This window comes from Hylobates moloch, unplaced genomic scaffold (assembly GCF_009828535.3).
Source record: "Hylobates moloch isolate HMO894 unplaced genomic scaffold, HMol_V3 SCAFFOLD_9, whole genome shotgun sequence".
Lineage (NCBI taxonomy): Eukaryota > Metazoa > Chordata > Mammalia > Primates > Hylobatidae > Hylobates > Hylobates moloch.
In genome coordinates, this window is record NW_026652284.1 from 31,654,531 (window position 1) to 31,673,516 (window position 18,986).

Genomic DNA, 18,986 nt, shown 5'->3' on the forward strand with positions numbered 1-18,986 from the left:
TTATTTTTTCGTGCCCTTAACCTTGGCAATAACTTCCCTATTCCCACCTTTATTAACTAGGCAGGCAATGAGGCAGGAATGATTTCAAAATATCCTGTAAAGTGTCAAGGCCTTGAATTAGATACAAAAGAATCAACAGACATGTTGTTGCCTTTTTATCTAGAAGAGGAAAGTAAATAACAGTGAGAAAGTGAACAAGGGTAGAAAGCAGAAAAAGATAAAAAATGAACCTGAAAAGTAAAAGAAGCAATCGCTTTTCATTTAAAAGCACTGAGAAAACTGTCTTAGTCCATTCAGGCTGCCCTATAACAAAATACCTTAGACTGGGTAATTTATCAACAACAGAAATTTATTGCTCACAGTTCTGTAGTCTGGGAAGTCTAAATCAAGGTGGCAGCAGATTTGGTGTCCAGTGAGGATCTGTTCCTTATAGAGAGTGTCTTCTGTATGTCCTCACATGGAAGGGTGGGCAAGCAAGCTTCCTTCAGCCTCTTTTATAAGGACACTAATTCCATGCATGAGAGCTCCACCCTTATGATCTAATTACCTCCCAAAGGCCCCACCTCTTAATATATACTGGTAAATAGATTTCAAAGTGAATTTTGGAAGAATACAAACGTTCAGACTATTGCGAGAACTTTACAGGAAAGGAAGCGAATATGAACTGTGCTTAAACAGTGAGTATTTGGATGTGTTTGTGGAGTTATAAGTAAGGAAGAAGTCCTTCCACGCAGAATGAGGTAAGCTCATTTCAGAAAGGAAACCATAGGGCATATAAGGGACATTCATAGGAACTTTGTAGGGAAAAGAGAGAAGCTCAATTTACCTAGGGTTTAGGGCAGAAGATACACATTAAAAATACATCAGGACAAAATTATCACCATATGTGTATTCTCAAGCTGTTCTCCCAAACAACTTTTTACTCCTATTACCAAAATCTAAAAGAATTTCAACTTTTCAAGACTTAGCTTCTATCTCTTTATTATGCTGACTGGGTAAATTATAGAAAATATCAGGACTGAAAGAATCTAGAATCACACTTGAATACTTACATCGGAAAGGGAGAAACCTACTTGGGGTGAAGATTGGATCCAGGAAGGCAGAGGGATCCAGGGTCTCCAGGGTCTCCAGGGTCTGGGTTGGAGTAAAGAGGATAGGCATTGTGAGAGGAGGAGGAAAGGTGTCACCAAGGCAGCTGTGGGGCTGCAACTTCAGTGTTTGCTGGATGCACAACTGGAACCTATAAGAAAGGACCTATGCTTATCGATAATGCACTATGAATGGAAAGAAAATCATAAAGGACTTTTAATTCTGAACTAGAAAATTGAAGATTATGAATAGTAAGTTTCAGAATGAGTTATGGATGCAGCATGCTATGGCTGAAAGAACACTGAATTTTTATCAGAAGCACTGGGTTCATGCCTACCTTAGCCATTTATTACCTGTATGTAGACATTATTTAACTGGATCATATTTCTTCATATGTACAGTTGATGTGAAAATTACAAGGACTGGAATTACATGAATTAATGTCTGTGAAAGTACTTTGTCTAATTTATTCTATAAATAAAACATTATATTTTTACTGTGGTGGTCATGCCATTATTATTTTCCGTGTTGAAGCTCTTAAATGATCTTCACCAACTTCCTGGTATTCTGTTAAAATTATCAATTAAGGGTGTCTCTTTTGCTGGCATATGGTTGAGTCCATGACCAAAGATTAGTTAGAGATCTCATCTCTCATCTGCAGTACCTGATTTCTGGTAGGCACATAACCTGGGAGAGGAGAGCAGCATCTCTTGAAAGATTATTATGTAAACTTCGGGAGTGAAAAGGCCTAAGTTCTAAGGACATCATTATAAACTGGAGTGTCCAGGTGCCAGGGGCCATCTTTCCCACCACATGGAGCAGTCTGTCAGAAAGTGGAATCTGGAGACAAAGATGGAGATGGAGATCGAGGTAAGGAAACAGAGAAAAGGAGAGAGAGGAAGAAAAAGGGAGAGCTTCCTGTTGATAATCCCCTAATCTTTCATTCATCCAAGTACCTAAAGAATACCTCGTGTACACTTGGGTGCTATTTCCGGAGAAGGCACTCCTTTACCGAGTACGCCTAAGATCAATTCTTCTAAGTCATTTTCAGAGCTGTGCAGCTGCCCTCACCAATAAGTCAGTCTCTGTAGGTTTAAAGAAACCGCCAGTCAGAGCAGATGCATTGGGAGTGTGGGGAAATCTTTAGCACCTGCCGTAGATGTAGTACTGTGGTTTTCTGGGCTGTGCCTGCAGCACCTGGGACCTGGCAGCTGGGCTGGAATCACCAAGCACAGGGCCCTTCAACATGGTTCTGTCTGAATACAATTTCTCAAACCAATAATTATATTTTACCGCTAGAATTTTTAAGGTCCAAAAGAACAATTTAACTTTGGGTTAATAAGAAAAAGTCACAGGCCAAGGAATTGAAAAGCAGTTTCCACCTAAAGTTTAGGGGCCTAAGGCTAGATATTCAGCATAATTACCAGTGCCTACATTCTAGAAAGATGGAAATAGGATGACTACCATCCTCCTTGTAATTGATAAACACAGAGTTTTAAATCTTGCTATTGTTGTTGTGGGTTTCCCCCCATCCCCTATACAGATGCTCCTCGACTTACGGATGGGGTTACATACCTATTAACCCATTGTAAATGGAAAATACTGTAAGTCAAAAATGCATTTAATACACCTAACTGCTCGAACAAGCTTAGCCTCACCTATCTTAACTGTACTCAGAACACTTAGTGTGGCTGACAGGGAGCTGAAGCTTGCTGCCACTGCCCAGCATTGCAAGAAAGCATCATTGTAACATAAATCTCTAGCCTAGGGAAAAAATCAGAATTCAAAATTCAAAGTACAGTTTCTACGGAATGTGTGTGGCTTTCACACCATTCTAAAGTTGAAAAATGGTAAGTTGAACCTTCATAAGTTAGGGAACTTCTTTACTCAAAATCAAAGATTTTGTATTAAATGCTTTCTAATTCACGACAGGAAAAAATTAATATTTTATACTAAAACTGAGAGATTTATTGCCTTATTTTAATTTTAAAAAATAGTTATGTGTTTTACCTTTTAGTAGCTGGTACAGCTATTACCGAATGTAATACTGAGAATGTGGGCATGTAATATGATTATTGTAAGAGTTTAGATTTTTGCACCAAAATTAAATCCAAAACTAATTTATAGAATATGTAAATACCTAATTATATCTAAAGCTACTTACATATTCTACAAATATGATATAAAACCTGAGTTTTGAATGACATGTATTGCAACAAAATGGGTACTAAATGTAAATAAACACCAGTGATTTTTATTAAAGCCTCTAGAAAATCCAGACAATCTAGAAATTAGATATTTGGAAGATTTTCCATGTAAATTTTTTGGATATGCACTAAAGGTATTATAGCTGACTCATTTCCCCATTATCTTTAAAAAGTGTAATTTTATTCTAGTTTATATATACTAGTTTCAAAATATTCTTGACACTAAGATACTTGAATTTATATTTGCTTTACAAAATAAAGTATGAATTTTGACCTAGCAGTCAAAAGAATTTTTCAGGCAAAACTTCAAGTGCTTCAACATATTTTGTTTTGTTCTTTGTTATTTATATTAAAATGTAGAAATCATGTAGAAGTTGTATTTCCTTTTTATATCCCCATGGAAGAATAGGAAGCTTTCATATGCAGGGCTCAAATAAAATTGAAAATAAATTAGATTAAATACTACATATGTAAATCAATATATTTGATTATAATATACAGTGTATTTGTAGATCAAAAAAAGCAATAAAATTATAAATTTTGAAGATTATACCTGGATTTAGCAATGTTGAGGCCCTGAATTAGATACAAATGAATCAATACATACGTTGTTACCCTTTTATCTAGAAGAGGAAAGTAAATAACAGTGAGAAAGTGAACAAGGGCAGAAAGCAGAAAAAGATAAAAAATGAACCTGAAAAATAAAAGAAGCAATCGCTTTTCATTTAAAAGTACTGAGAAAACTGTCTTAGTCTGTTCAGTCTGCCCTATAACAAAATACCTTGGACTGGGTAATTTATCAACAACAGAAATTTATTGCTCACAGTTCTGTAGGCTGGGAAGTCTAAATCAAGGTGGCAGCAGATTTGGTGTCCAGTGAGGGTCTGTTCCTTATAGAGCGTGCCTTCTGTATGTCCTCACATGGAAGGGTGGGCAAGCATGCTTCCTTAGGCCTCTTTTATAAGGGCACTAATTTCATCTGTACTGAATGAATGCAGGTATCTTTATTCAAAATTATTAGAAATTAATAGTAGTATGAATAATAATATAAAACAGAATTGTTTTAACCCAAACAAAATTATATATATGTTCTTGTCATATAAATATGTATTAAAACATTGTGGTTGGACCAGACGGTGCTGAAATAAAACCATAATATATAATTTTGGAGTATTTTTTGATAATTTCTGTTTAAAATCAGGCCCTTCTCTCAGTAGTTGGCAATATGCACCAAGAGAAAATTAGTAGTTATTATAGACTAAATGTATGTGTCAGCCCATTATGTGTGTGTCCCCCCTGAATTCATATGTTGAAATCTAATCTATAATGTGATGCTATTTGGAGGTGGGGCCTTTGGGAGGTGTGTAGGCCATGAGGGAAGATCTCTCATGAACGCAATTAGTACTCCTACAAGAAGAGGTTAGAGAGCTAGCCAGCTGTCTTTCCACCATGTGAGGATACACCAAGAAGTTTGCATTCTGCACCCTGGAAGAAAGTCCTCACCGGAACCATGCTGGCGCCCTGATCTCAGACTTGCAGCCTCTAGAGCTATGAGAAATAAATTTTCCTCATTTATAAGCCACCAGTCTATAGTACTTTTTTTATAGCAGGCAAACAGATTAAGACAGTAGCTAAAAACAGGAGCTTTTCGGGATATTAGAATGTAAATTAGCATTGGTCTCAAATTGAAAGTAAACTAAAATACAGGAACAGATTATTTACCAGACAAGTGTAGAAATTATATTGCTATACAGAGTAAGATACTGTGAATGACTCTATAAACTCTGAAACGACTAACCTGGCTACAAATCATTGGTGAAATCGATGTAATCTAAAAACAAAAGGAACCACATAGGATTTTAAAAAATTAATTCAGGAGTTTTATTGTTTGCATAATTTTCTATAAGGTATCCCAGAAGTCTTACTGCAGTTTTAAATTTTAGTAACCTTAAACTGCACTAAGAATCTTGGGACCTCTTATGTTTTACTTATTACATATTTTCTTGACTTGAAAACAAATAAATAATTATATTTTGTCAGAAATAAAGATCTTTAGTAGAAAAAGAATTTTCTATTACAGAACAAAGAAGTTAAGTAGGAACACAACACTGTTATAAATTGAGTGGAAATATCAATATAAAGCCATGCCTTACATACATATTTATCCAATAAAGTGTATTTTTGCCCTGATCTTTTTCACTAAAGTAGATGAAAAGCAATGCCATTCCCACAATGCACCCTAATAAGCAGATTTTATTCTCTACCATACATTTTTGCTAACAGGAACCAGGGATCCTTGGAGAAATGTCTAATTCCAAGTTTGGCACTGTAAGGCATAAGATAAGCAGAAATTTATTATATTAGAAAGCACTTAAGATAAACCTGATTTCAAAAAAGGGTACCAAGACAATTCAAGGTGGAAGGAATAATCTTTTCAACAAATGGTGCTAGAACAACTGGATACTATGCAAAAGAATGAAAATGGATCCCTGTCTCACATCATAGACAAAAATTAAGTCAAAATAGATCATAGAATTGAATATAAGTGGTAAATTTATAAAACTCTTAGAAGATCATATAGGAATAAATCTTTGGGAACTTGAATGAAGCAATAGTTTCTTAGATATGACACTACATGCCTAAGTGACAGCAGAAAACACAGATAAATAGGACTTGATCAAAATGAAAAAGCTTTGTGCTTCAAAAGACACCATCAAAAAAGTGAAAACCCTCAGAATGGGAGAAAATATTTGCAAATCATGTATCTGATAAGGGTCTAGGTACATAATGTATAAATAATTCTTACAACTCAACAATTAAAAGACAATAGCCCAAATTAAAAATGAGTAAGGAATTGAAATAGATACTTCTCCAAAGAAGGTATCAACATGGCCAAATGTCAACTAACAAAGGAATAGGCATGGAGTACTGGCTCACCTTCCTCTCCTCTGTCAGGCATCCCGCTCAAGGATGTATTTTGTAAAGGAGGTGTGGGGGATCAACAACCTCATTTGTTCATTGATTTTCCAATACGGTTATTTCTCATTTTGTGTGTAACTCTGTCTATTATAATGCACGGAAGTCAGTCCATAGATATCACTTAGGACCCACTGGAAGTTTAAGACTCTTCCCCTACCTGAAAATTGAGTGCATAGACTTTCTCCAGACAACATACTATTTTATTTTATTTTATTTTAGATTCAGGGGTACCTGTACAGGTTTGTTACATAGGTATATTGCATAATAGTGGGGTTTTGGATTCTAGTGTACTCATTACTCAAATGGTGACTATTGTACCCAATAGGTAATTTTTCATCCCTCACCCCCGCCAAACCTCCCCACTTTTGGAGTCCCCAGAGTCTATTTCCATCCTTATGTCCATGTGCACCCAGTGTTTAGCTCCCACTTCTAAGCAAGAACATGTGGTATTTTATTTTCTGTTTCTTAGTTATTTCAGTTAAAATAATAGCCTCCATTCGTCCATGCTGCTGCAAAGGACGAAAAGGATTTTGTTATTTTTCACAGTGGCCAGTATACTATTTTCATTCCCTAATTGTAGGATGCTTATTCTCTGGGTGGCCTTAGGCTTTTCCTGAATTTCTCTTCCACATATCACAGATATTCTCGAAAGTCCAAAAATCCTGGAAGAGAAAAAGAGTTTACCCTGAATGAAGGACACGGCAAAGTCTTGAGGAACTAAATGGAGAAGTGAAAATATATCCTCAGGTCTTCTGGTATGAACTGGAAACCCAGTGGACTAGTACAGACTGCAGGATTCATAAACAGGCTTTCTTGCTGTTGTTTGAGCCGGCTGCTGTAACTAGGAAGATCACCTTTCCCTGACTCTCACGTCATCCATTTCCTTCACATCACAGTCTTGGGAAAGGGTTTTATGGAATAGATGGATGGATGAATAGGTAGATAAAGTAAACAGACAGATTTGTACATCCACAGGGAGAATGATAAGGAAATCCACCTCTTGATAATCAAGGTGATAGAGGAGCTAGAAAGAAATTTAGGCAGATAGTGAGGGTAAAAGGAGTCCTCAGCAAGGCTTCCTTCTAACAAAAAGCAGCCCCCAAACCATTTCTTTTCTAACAAAGAGCAGCCTGTAAAATTGAGCTGCAAACATAGATAAGCAAGCTGGAAGCTCACCCTGGTAAATGCTGGCAGTTGTGCCAATAGAACAGGGCTACCTGGAAGCCAGGTATGTTCAACATGGAAGCTCCCTTTTGTCACCATGTACATAGTGAAGAACCAGGCAACATGATGCCAGCCAGGTAGGGAACCCATCTGCATAATAAAAGCTTAGGGTGGGGTGGCCAGCCTCTTCCCACTCTATGCAAATGGCACACCTGGTCCGACCAATCTTTAGTGCCCTATGTAAATCAGACACCACCCCCTCAAACTCATTTATAAAACCTCTGCATTTCACCAAGGAACTGGTAATGCATTTTCTCCGGGACTCCTCGCTGGACCCCTCTTGTCTCTTTCTTTTGTCTGTTAAACAAACTTCTGCTCTGATCCTCACTCTAGTGTGTCAGCGTCCTAGTTTTCCATGGCCGTGGGACAACGAATCTCGGGTATCACCTCAGACAAATGATGCTGCTTCAAAAGTACTTCTATTTATTTAGTTAAAACCCAATCAGAATTATTCTTAATATTTTACTCGAACAAACCTTATGACTGTTTCACAGAACTTCAATTTAATATTTCTTTTTTTTTCTAAAATATACTATGACTTCTCTGGATTTAAATGTATATTTGACTTCTTTTGAGATGTATATGGCCAGTTTTTTCTCTTGAAATAGACTTTTTTCCAGAATAGATTCTCCGCTGAAAACTGAGGTAAACACTCCATTCCACTACAACCCCATAGGCAAAAATTATCATCCCCAGGTTCATATAGAAAATTGAAGTCTACAGAGGTTTCTTTTCCATACGTTGTACAGTGGCCAAGCTGAGATTTCAACCCTGATACCACTTGCTCTGAAGCACCAGCTCTTTGTCATGTAACAAGAAAGGCTTTGAGATGGCGTGTGTGAGCGTGCACACATGTGCACACAAGGCCCTCCCTCCCCTATGAATCACAAAACAGCTACCAGAAGGAGTGGGGTTAAGGAGAATCTTGCATTGACTTACAAGCAAAAGAAAAACCATGAAATTGAGGTGGCCCCCAGCTTCTGGCTGGCATTTGTTATTCTCATGTCTTCCTTCATGTAGATCTTGAATGAACAATGAGGGCAGTATACCAATATTTCTGAAGGTGAGGCTTTTTTCCACAGCAACAGCCCTCATGAAATTGCAACCAATCACATCTGGGATGATGTAGCCATCCTAACATGTTTTATTTTCTCCCATGGCACTATCGTCATCTGACATTTTGGGTTGCACTTGTTTGCATGTCTGATTCTAGCTGGTATACAAGTAAGTTCCTAGAAATCAGAGGTGTTCATTTGTATTTCCAGAGCATATCACAGTATCTGACACAGAGTCGTGCTAGATAAATGCATTTGGATTCAAATTAAATGTTTCTATCACTTGAAACATGGCAGTAGATGGTGCATTGTATACCTGACTCAAATGGAATCTTCTACACCTCTCGGCCTGGGAGGTCAGCTTTATGAAAAACTGCAAAATTTAAACAAGTGATAGTAATCCTTTTTCTCCTTATCCATTTTCCTTCATGTTTGCTTTGCTCACCATTCCTTCCCACAGGAAGTTGCTGAATATAAACGTGTAAAATAGTTAAGAAAAAAATCATAAACAAAATGAAACCAAATATAATGTATGGTTATTTACATAGGTTTTCTCAAGTCAACTAATAAATAATATAGACAATGTGAAATGAGTTCACATTGATAAGACTTAACATTCATCTTTTTTTCCAGCTGTCACCAACAGTGATCTACTTGTGCTTTATCAAGTCCACATATAACTAGACTCAATATATTAATCCCATGATATTTAGGAGAAATGAAGAACAATCTTTGGTTGAATTACATGAGACAAAACAGTTAAAAAACAACAAACTATTTAGGAACAAATTTCTCCTGGGATTCTCATGCTGTAGTTTCTGAGCCAGTATCACTGTATGTTCTCTATAATCCAATTTCTTTTAAAATGACTTTCGGCTCCCTTTTTTGTGCACTATTGATGTTAAGCATGAAGGAATGCAAACACTTGCACCATCAAAAGCAAACAGCATCTTACCACCCGGAATGCCCTGGCATGTGTCCACACAAACAAGATTTAACTCTTGAGAATGGCAGTGGGTAGACAGAATTAGTGGGTGGTCTTTCCAGAAAAATGGCTTATAAACTTTATTGAAATAGTAATTTAGTGCCTTGGTATCAGCAATTGTCTGCCAGTTATTGGTATCTTAACTGTTATATTAAAACAAAATTCAAGACATTAAATAGAGAATTTTAATGCAATGCTCACAATTTTTCAAATTACAATTTTTTTAAGTCAGGAAAATTTTGATAATTACTGATAATTTGCATTACTGACCTACCAACACTTTACTTTTTTGATATGGCTTACTTTATACTGTGACTCCTAGGCAAGAAATGCAGCTTGTTTTGCCCATATCATTCGAGGATGTCTAACTGTATTTGTGGAATCTTCTATAAGTCCAGCCAAGACACTCATTGACTATTTTAAACATCTACCTGATAACAAATAAACTCACCAATTATAAGAACCACTACTATATCCTACATAGTCAATGCTCTATTTACTCAAAGTTGCTGTTTTATAAAGGCTTATTTTACTCATGATCTAAGGGGGAAAATAAGATGTTCTGGATTAGATTCTTTATAAATTTTGATGGTGAGTTATCTATTAGCCATGTATTTTCCCACTTGCCAAACAATGTCATTTCTCTGTTTAAATCACACAAATTGCAGCAATGTTCATACCAGACTAAGGCTGTCAAGTGATATGAAAGTAACAGGATAATTTCCCGCTTAAAAACACAAGCTATTTTGCACTTTTCTAACGTCATGTGAAATATTTATGAAAAAAAACCTTCTATTTTTCTTTATTTCTTGTAACTATGCTAAACAACAAAACTTATGTTATATTCTTGATCCTTTAATCACTTTTTGGCACAGAATACTCTACAGAGCTATTTAACGTAGCTCTAATTTCTCTTTCTCTGATGCCTGGAAAAGTAGAAGTTCCTCCAGTAGTTGTGCATCTCTCAAATCCCTCAGTCATTCCCAGTACAATGTGTCAGTCCCATTACTGATCACATCTTTCAGTCAGGTTCTGAATGAGAAGAATTCTTTGCAGATATCTCTTTGGCATAATGATTTCAATTCCTTTAAATATATACCCAGAAGTGGGATTGCTGGAACATACAGTAATTCTATTTTGACTTTTCTACAGAAACTCCACACTTTTCAATAATGGCTATATTATTCTTCCATGAACAGTGCACGATTGTTCCCTTTTCTCTACATCCTCATGGGTACTTGTTATCTTTCCTCTTTCATCTTTTTGATGACAGCCATTCTATCAGGTGTTAGGCAATACCTCTTTGTGATTTTAAATTGCATTTCCCTGATGATTAGTGATGACTAGCATTTTTTCATGTTATCTGTTGGCCATGTGTATGTCTTTTTCTGAGATATGTTTATTTCAATCCTTTGCCCATTTTTAAATTGGGTTCTTTGTTTTCTAGTTATTGAGTTGTTTGAGTTCCTTATATATTTTGGATATTAGCCCCTTATCAGAGTATGGTTTACAAATATTTTCTCCCAGTCTGTGGGTTGGCACTATTCAGTGCTGCCTTTGCTGTGCAGAAGTTTTAGAATTAAAAACAGCATGTCACAGTGATATCTGCATTCCCAAGTTCATTGTGGCATTATTCATAATAATGAATAAGTTAAATTATGGAACCACTTCAGGTGTCCATCATTGGATCAATGCATAAACAAAATGTGGTATATATACACAATGGAATACTATTCAGCCTTTAAAAAGAAGAAAATTCCGTCATTTGCAACAATGAACCTGGAGGATATTATGCTGAAATAAATAAGCAGGCACAGAAAGACAAATAGTGCATAATCTCACCTACATTTGAAATCTAAAAAAGTCAAACTCATAGAAGTAAAGAATAGAATGGTGGTTACCAGAGGCTGGGGGAAGGGAGACTAATGAAGAAAGGGAATATGTTGGTCAAAATGTACAAAATTTCAGTTAGACAGAAGGAATACATATGTTTCAATGATCTATGGCACAAAACGGTGACAATAATAAATAATAATGCATTGTATATTTCAATAACTAAAAAAGTAGATTTTAAGTGTTTTTACCACAAAAAAGGTACAATTGGTGATGGATTTGTTAACTCACTTGATTTAATCATTCCACAAAATAAAAATATATCAAAACATCATATTGTACCCCATAAATATACAATATATACAATTATTATGTTATTTAAAACATTTTTTAAATTAAATTAAATTTTAAAAATTAAATTATATTTAAAATTAATTTAAATTAAAATTTTTGCTCTTATTGCTTGATAAGAGCAATAAGGTTCTGGATATACTATATGCAAACTCACTTTCAGACACTGTGACAGTAGGGGTCAAAAGATGTGCTACCTTTCCTCACCCATCATAAGGGTCACAGATGACACTCTTATAACAAAAGACAAGGTAACAAGAGAAAAGCATTAACAAATATATTTAACTAAAATTTTAAGTGACACAGGAGCCTCCAGGAATAAAGGCCTAAAGACCCAGGAAGAGGAATTCTGGTTTCTGTGTCTTGCTTCAAGGGAGAAAGAATGGCAGAAGACAGGAGGAGGAGAGAAAGTCAGAGAGACATTGCTTCTAAGGTTCTACCAGTCTCCTTCAGTTCAAAGCACCCAACATGCCAAAGCGCCATATTTGGGGTAGCAAGATCTGAGTCCCTATAACCCTATGAGTAGTTTACAACCAGTGGAGTATTTGAAAAAAAGATTAAGGAAAATAAAAATCTGAAGAGTGGGCTCCACTTTTTACATTAACTAGGTCATTGATGGGCTCTTTGGAGAAACCCTCAACATCCCTTGAGTCTTATTGATTCTATATCAAGATGGTTGATAATATCTTAGCATTACAATATTATTTCAATTTCACAACACATCTATTAAGCTCACTTATTAAGTTCTATGAGAAAATGATTTCTTGACCTTGAAACTCTAAGAAACAACAACAACAACAACAACAAAAAACCAAAAACATTGCCACTTCACACGTTTCACTGAACACGGAAATCCTGAAAGATGGACCAGAGATTTCTCCCCTGGCCAGTCAGAGTCTTAGGCAGAGAGAAAACACTCAATGTCAGGAAAATGAGGCTCTTTTTTCCTTAATATCTTAGCATTTTAATGTGGGTTTCTCAAAAAGATGAGGAAAAAAACTCAAAGCATTTTAAAATGCTCAAATATTTACACAGTAATTATCCCAGCATGCGAGAAAAAGAGAAAACTGTGTTGTTTCTAGTTATCGTATCCAGCCTTCCCACTCGCCCTTGTAGATATCTCCAAGGCTATATGAACTCCGTTTCACAGCTAAAAACCCAGCTTTTAAGAGCTTTCCCTAAAATGACATACCAGGTAAGTTAGAGTGTGGATGTCAGATCCCTTTTGTCACACTCCAAAGCAGATTGTCTTTCTATTCTACCTTTGTGTAAACTCTTGAAAGGTATTGGTAAGTAAAGTGACATAATTTAACATTAATTATCCTGAACTCTCTTACTCATCTGCACCACACTGTCTCCAATCCTGCAATATTTGGAATTAAATCCTGATTCCAAGGCTAAAATCCAATGTGTGGTTTTGCTCTATGAATTCTGCATTCTCCTCTCATCTGTCTCTTCCCCACAAAATACAGATGCCCAAAAAGAAAGCAATGGGGATGGGCACAGTTCTCTAAATGAAGCAGTCATTTTTCTACATGTTGGTCTGATCTACAGCACTGAATTTCTGACTGGCTCACTCTGTCTGTATTCTGAGGGACTACCTGGCTCTAAAGACTGCAGGCTGCTTGCCTTAAACTCGTGCCCATAACCTGAGACTCGGAGACATTAGAATGCTGTCTGTATCTTCTTGGCACCGGATCCTTCTCCCACTGGCCTGGCCAGTCTCTTCCACCTGCATTCTTCCAGACCTGATTCATTTCTTATCCTTGTTGTAGCTGAAGGAGTTTAGAACATGCCACCCCAAAATATGCTGTTTTGGTATACTGATTACTTTGAGCTGAAGGCACTAGAAAACAGCAAATGCAACAAGAGGCTTTCTTTGAACTTCCCTTATCCGCCTAAAGACAGATTCTCCAAAAGGAACTTCATCATTACCATCAGTCACCTCCCTGGAAGTTTCATTAACCAAGGAAGATGAACTTTTATCACAGGAGAGGGAGACTAGGAATTGACACCATGCCCAGGTAAACTTTCTCACAAACTATCATTGATTATCCCAAAGACCCATTCTTCTTTCCCCAAAATCATTCCCTCTCCCCTAAGTTGCCTCCATTCCCCTTACCCTCTCCTCTATGAAGAGGGTATATAAGCTCCTAAATCTCACTAGGTTTTTGAGTATTCACTTTTCTTTCCTGTGATGCCACTTAGTTCATAATTAATTTGTAGACCTTTTCTCCTGTTAACCTGCCTGTTGTGAGTTTATTTCACAGATTCACTTACCAAATGTTTAGAAGGTAAAGGGAGCATCTTTACTCCTTTACACGGTGTTTCTACAATTCAGAGGTTACAAACAAAGGCCTCTAGACTTTAGACAGATAGTATAAATGAATGAAGCTAAGCAGACAGACCAAAGTGCACTGGAGCATGACTGCTGGCCTCAGGTTCTAGAGCAGGAGGAATCTACTACTGTGAAGTATTTCCAGAATATAGACCCAGTGTTATCAGCTGCACTGATTTTTAAGAGAAGGTAGATATCCTGATTTTTTTTATGTGAAATTGGTAACTAATTAGTATGGTCTGAATATTTGTGCCCCCTCCCAAATTCATATGTTGAAACATAACCCCCTGTGTGGTAGTATAAGGAGGTAGGGATTTTGGGAGGTGATTAGGTCACAAGGGTGGAACCCTCATGAATGGAATTAGTGCACTTATAAAAAAGACCCCAGAAAGCTAGCTCACCCTCCCACTATGGGAGGACACCATGAGAAGACAGCCATCTATGAGGAAGCAGGTCCTCCCCAGACCCGAATCAGCCAGCACCTTGACCTTGGACTTCTCAGTCTCCTGAAGTGGGAGACATAAATACTTGTCATTTATAAGACACAGTTTATGGTATTTCTGTATGTTATTTTATAGCATCCCAAATAGACTAAGACACTAATCAAGTGGTATTTCAAAGCATTATGTGGACACACAATACAACCAGACATTCCCCACCATGATTCAGTTCATAACTTCTGCGTCTGATAATTGCTCAGCCCTGCTTAGAAAGTATAATTCTCACAATTTTAAATGCCTTACTTGCAAAAAGAGAGGTGAAACAGTGACATGGATTGGTGTTGGAGAATTAATGATGGAAAGCTTTGATAATCACATCAACGTATGACAAAAGTAATCTACCCAAAGTAACAATGGGAGACAGTTCTCCATGTGTCTCTCATATTTAAAGACATTAACAGGCTTTTTTTAGATCATCTGTTCAAGAATATTTGTATAGCATAGGGGTCCCCAACCCCCAGGCCATGAACCAGTACTGGTCTGTGGCCTGTTAGGAACCTCCGGGCACAGCAGGAGAGGTTAGCGGCAGGCAAGGGAGCATTACCACCTGAGCTCCGCCTCCTGTCAGATCAGCCATAGATTCTCACAGGGGCATGAACCCTATAGTGAACCATGCATGAAGGGATCTAGGTTGCATGCTCCTTATGAGAACCTAATGCCTGATGATCTGAAGCGGAACAGTTCTATCTCAAAATCCACCCTATCAACCATCCATGGAAAAATTGTCTTCCATGAAACCAGTCCCTGGTGCCAAAACGGTTGAAGACTGCTGATCTAACACACAGCCTTGGAGGATACAGATGGAGGCCCTCCCTGGAGCAACACACAGGAGTGCTAATGGTCTGTTACAGAATAGTCACATTTTCTAAGGTCAGTTTCCTCTTACGTAATATAACCTTTTGCACTATTTGTGTTACTCTAAGAACTGTGGCTCAGGAAACCAGTGAAGATGCTAATACCCTGGTTATTGTTATTGCTGTAAGTAGTAAAGTCCTTGGTCTCTGACCCAGGTGTTTCATGAGTTTTCCTAGTATGCATAAAACAGTGGTAGACTAACATATAAAGCTCCAAATGCAATAAAATCTCAGATTCTCTATTGTTCTCGACAACTAATACTTGTTTTTTCTTTAAATTCTAGCTATAGTAGCTGCTCTAAAATGAACAGTCTAGAATCTTCTTCCATACTGTTTACCACATTTATCTGAATCAATATATTTCTCCTTTGCTTTTGAAAGTACAACAATGCCTTATTCTCCATCAAAAACAGTCATGAACTTTCATCATTTCAAACACCTAAATCTCTTTCTATCTCATTGTTTTTATCTATTTTAGGCCTCCATCTTCACCTTCAGACAATAGCTTTGTGCTTACCAATAAGGCAGAATGACTAGTAGGTAGACTGTCAACCTATGCTGGCTGAGTTTCAAACTTTGTTTTTCTACCTATTGGTTGTATTACTCTGGACAAGTTATTCAATCAATACATGCCTCAGTTTTCTTACCTATAAAATGGGGATAGTAATAGTAATTAACTCCGAGAATGATCTGCAAATTAAATCAGTTTACACATTTCATGTCTTTAGACTAGTATGTGGTTTATAGCAAGAATGTAATACGTGCCACCGATGATTATTCCGTTGAATATTTTTTGAAAAATTCCTTTAAGTTCTGACTTTAAATGCAGGTTGTTTGTGATTTACAGTCTATCTATTAGGAAGCTGAATGATAATTTAGGGCTACAAATGTGTTTGGTCCTTTCACAGTTCAAATCCTCAATAGATTAGAAAAACATTTTTTATAAACTTTCTGTTTTGAAAAAACAAACACCTCATATCCCAGTCTTCTACAAATGACATGAACCAAGCATTGATCCCTCTCCAGTCAAAATGTAAATGTACAACTATAACACAAAGTTTAAAACAAAGTATCATATAACTCTTCCACTGACGACTGTGTTCACTCAGGATGCTTAAATATTATCACATAAACATTAGAAGTTCTCTTCACAGCCCTACTAAAAAAAGCCAATCCACCAAATATTACTTGTCTGAAGCAATGTTTCCATTGCTGTTTTCACTATGCTATGCCATTTCTCTTAATGGCCTCAGATAACATCCCCTGATTTTCTAAGAGCTGTCCTTTCTATTTTTCTGAGCCTGTGAAAATTAAAGTAAAGCTTCCAAAGGGGTAAAGCAAAAGAGAAAAAGCTACAAAAATCTGGTTTAATTTTCCTACACTTTCCTCCCTCCCTATATCCAAGCAGCTAATCTCCTCTCAAACAGCACAATAGAGCAGCTAGACATAAAGAAAAGGAGATAAAATTGGCCAGCCAGTACATTGTTCTTGCTAATCTGGACCATTTACATAAGGGTTAGAAGGCTTGTTTCATCATTTAAACAGGCTTAAAAGCCTCTTTGCAAATGAGATTTAGTTCCTACAAAAGAATGAATTCTAGCTATTTGGTGAGTTTCTGCTAGACCAGCACTGGGAGCTGACTTGGCAGTAACTACAAGCTACTTCTTTGGCCACATACGGTATATGCAAAGATTGCTTCCAGCTGCCAAAACTGAAAAGCGTCAAGCTGATTAAATTCTTTCCAGGAGGTGAACAGGATGAGGGGCAGGTTAAGAGGTCAATAATATCAGATCCTAAACTGTACCTGGCCAAACTCTTCCTCTATGCAGGTGCTTTAAAAGTGGCTTTGAATGTTCAGAGCCGTTAAATTTTCTTTCAAAGAGAATGGAATGGTGGACAGTGAATGAAATTCAGAGACAGAAGACATAAAATAGTCTCAAGCTGTGAAGCGAAGACAATCTAAACTCTTTGATTCATTGTTGGTCTGAGTGGCATTGGGCACACGATAAACTGCATAACTAACTCCCTTGCCAATATTAGCACAAAAGATCACTGGAAGGAAAAGATGTTCTTAACACAGAAGAGTACAATCTTTGCATCAAAATCTTAGATTTTAAAAATCAAGATCATGTTTATATATACTATACCTATTATGTCTTTTACCTGGCACACCTTGAACAGATGTTCAGTGTGACCTTGGCCTGAGGCTCAGCAGGGTAAGTAGGACGGCCTTGGTTAAATTTGCTCCCAGAAGGTACCAGGGTTGTTACTCCCTCCATTCTTAAATCATTAAGATCCTCTGTAACAACACAAACAATTACAGAGAAAAAAAATTAACTCTAGTGGAATTAAGGAGAAAAATTCATATTTTCAGGTATCTGCCATTAGTTTGTTAAGCAAAACAATACATAACCTCTTTGCAAAAATCTAACTACATATATCAATTATTTTTCAAATTATTTCTAGACGTAGTTGGAGACAAATTATGTGTGAAGATTTACAAGAGACAAAACGGTGAGAGACTGAATATATGGAGAGTGGGCAGAGCACTTATGACCACAGACCGACACACAACCTCTGCCATACCCACCGGCGAAGCCAAACTATAACCTCTGCAGCAATCAGCCCTAACTGGTCAGGTCTTGGTCAATGACTGCCAGCTCTCCTATTTTTTCCCTTTGTTCTGAACTCAGAACCAACCACACAAAACCAAATATGTTTCAAAACCAATTGCATAAATCCTCCGCTTCTAATGAGTCTGCTTTCAGCTTCCCCAACAACAACCTCCAATCAAAATATAACTGACGTCTTCCCCTTTTTCACTCTCAATGTTTGCTTTCTACCTTCACCTGGGGAGGACAACAGTAAACCTGAATAGTCATGCTCCAAAGATTTACTGAAGCCCACTTCTATTTTTCCCAGGTCCTTAATCAAGAATCAAAAGACCTAAATTTTCTCTTGAGATTCAGCTCTGTTACAATATGTATATGATCTCCTACTTTTTCAGAGAACAAGGAAGCTTGTAAAAAGGATTCCAATTACTTGCTCTCAGCTTTAGCACTAAAGATATATAAAGTTTCAAAAGATAAATCATAATTTTTACAAAAATCTAATTCATTATTGAAGGCATAACGTATGTGAGGGGGAAAATCACTGTCTTCTGATGGCTAAAGATCATAAAAACATCCTAGATCCCTCAAAAAACAATCAGGAGGATTGCATGTTTTAATCGGATATTACAAATGAGTGTCAAATAAATTGTTCCTGAGATGGTGACATCTCAGTCTAAATCATGAACCGGCCTTATGGAATCTGAAGAAGGCTTGTCAACAGACTTCTTCCACAGGCATCCCAAGTGAAAGCCTTGTTGTCTACTTGTGCATAAGCAAACTGGAAAAACACTTAGGGTTTTAACTCAACTTCATGGGAGTCATCAAAAACTTATCACCTTGACCCGGTTACCAAGGCTTATTCCCCTTGTTTAAGAGCCTAGGTGCCAATTCAAAACCGGGTGCTTCTGCAGAGCTAATTACAGACTCCCCTCTTGATCTCAGGATTCGTCATGCAATAC

General features: G+C 37.0%; 1 protein-coding gene across 1 annotated transcript in view; it reads right to left on the reverse strand.

Moving 5' to 3' along the window:
* CUNH8orf34 (chromosome unknown C8orf34 homolog) overlaps positions 1-18,986 on the reverse strand; it is a 486,993-nt gene that overhangs the window by 162,895 nt on the left and 305,112 nt on the right. Inside the window, 1 exon segment of the mRNA XM_032759605.2 lies at positions 17,579-17,714. Coding sequence (XP_032615496.2) covers positions 17,579-17,714 — 136 coding nt within the window.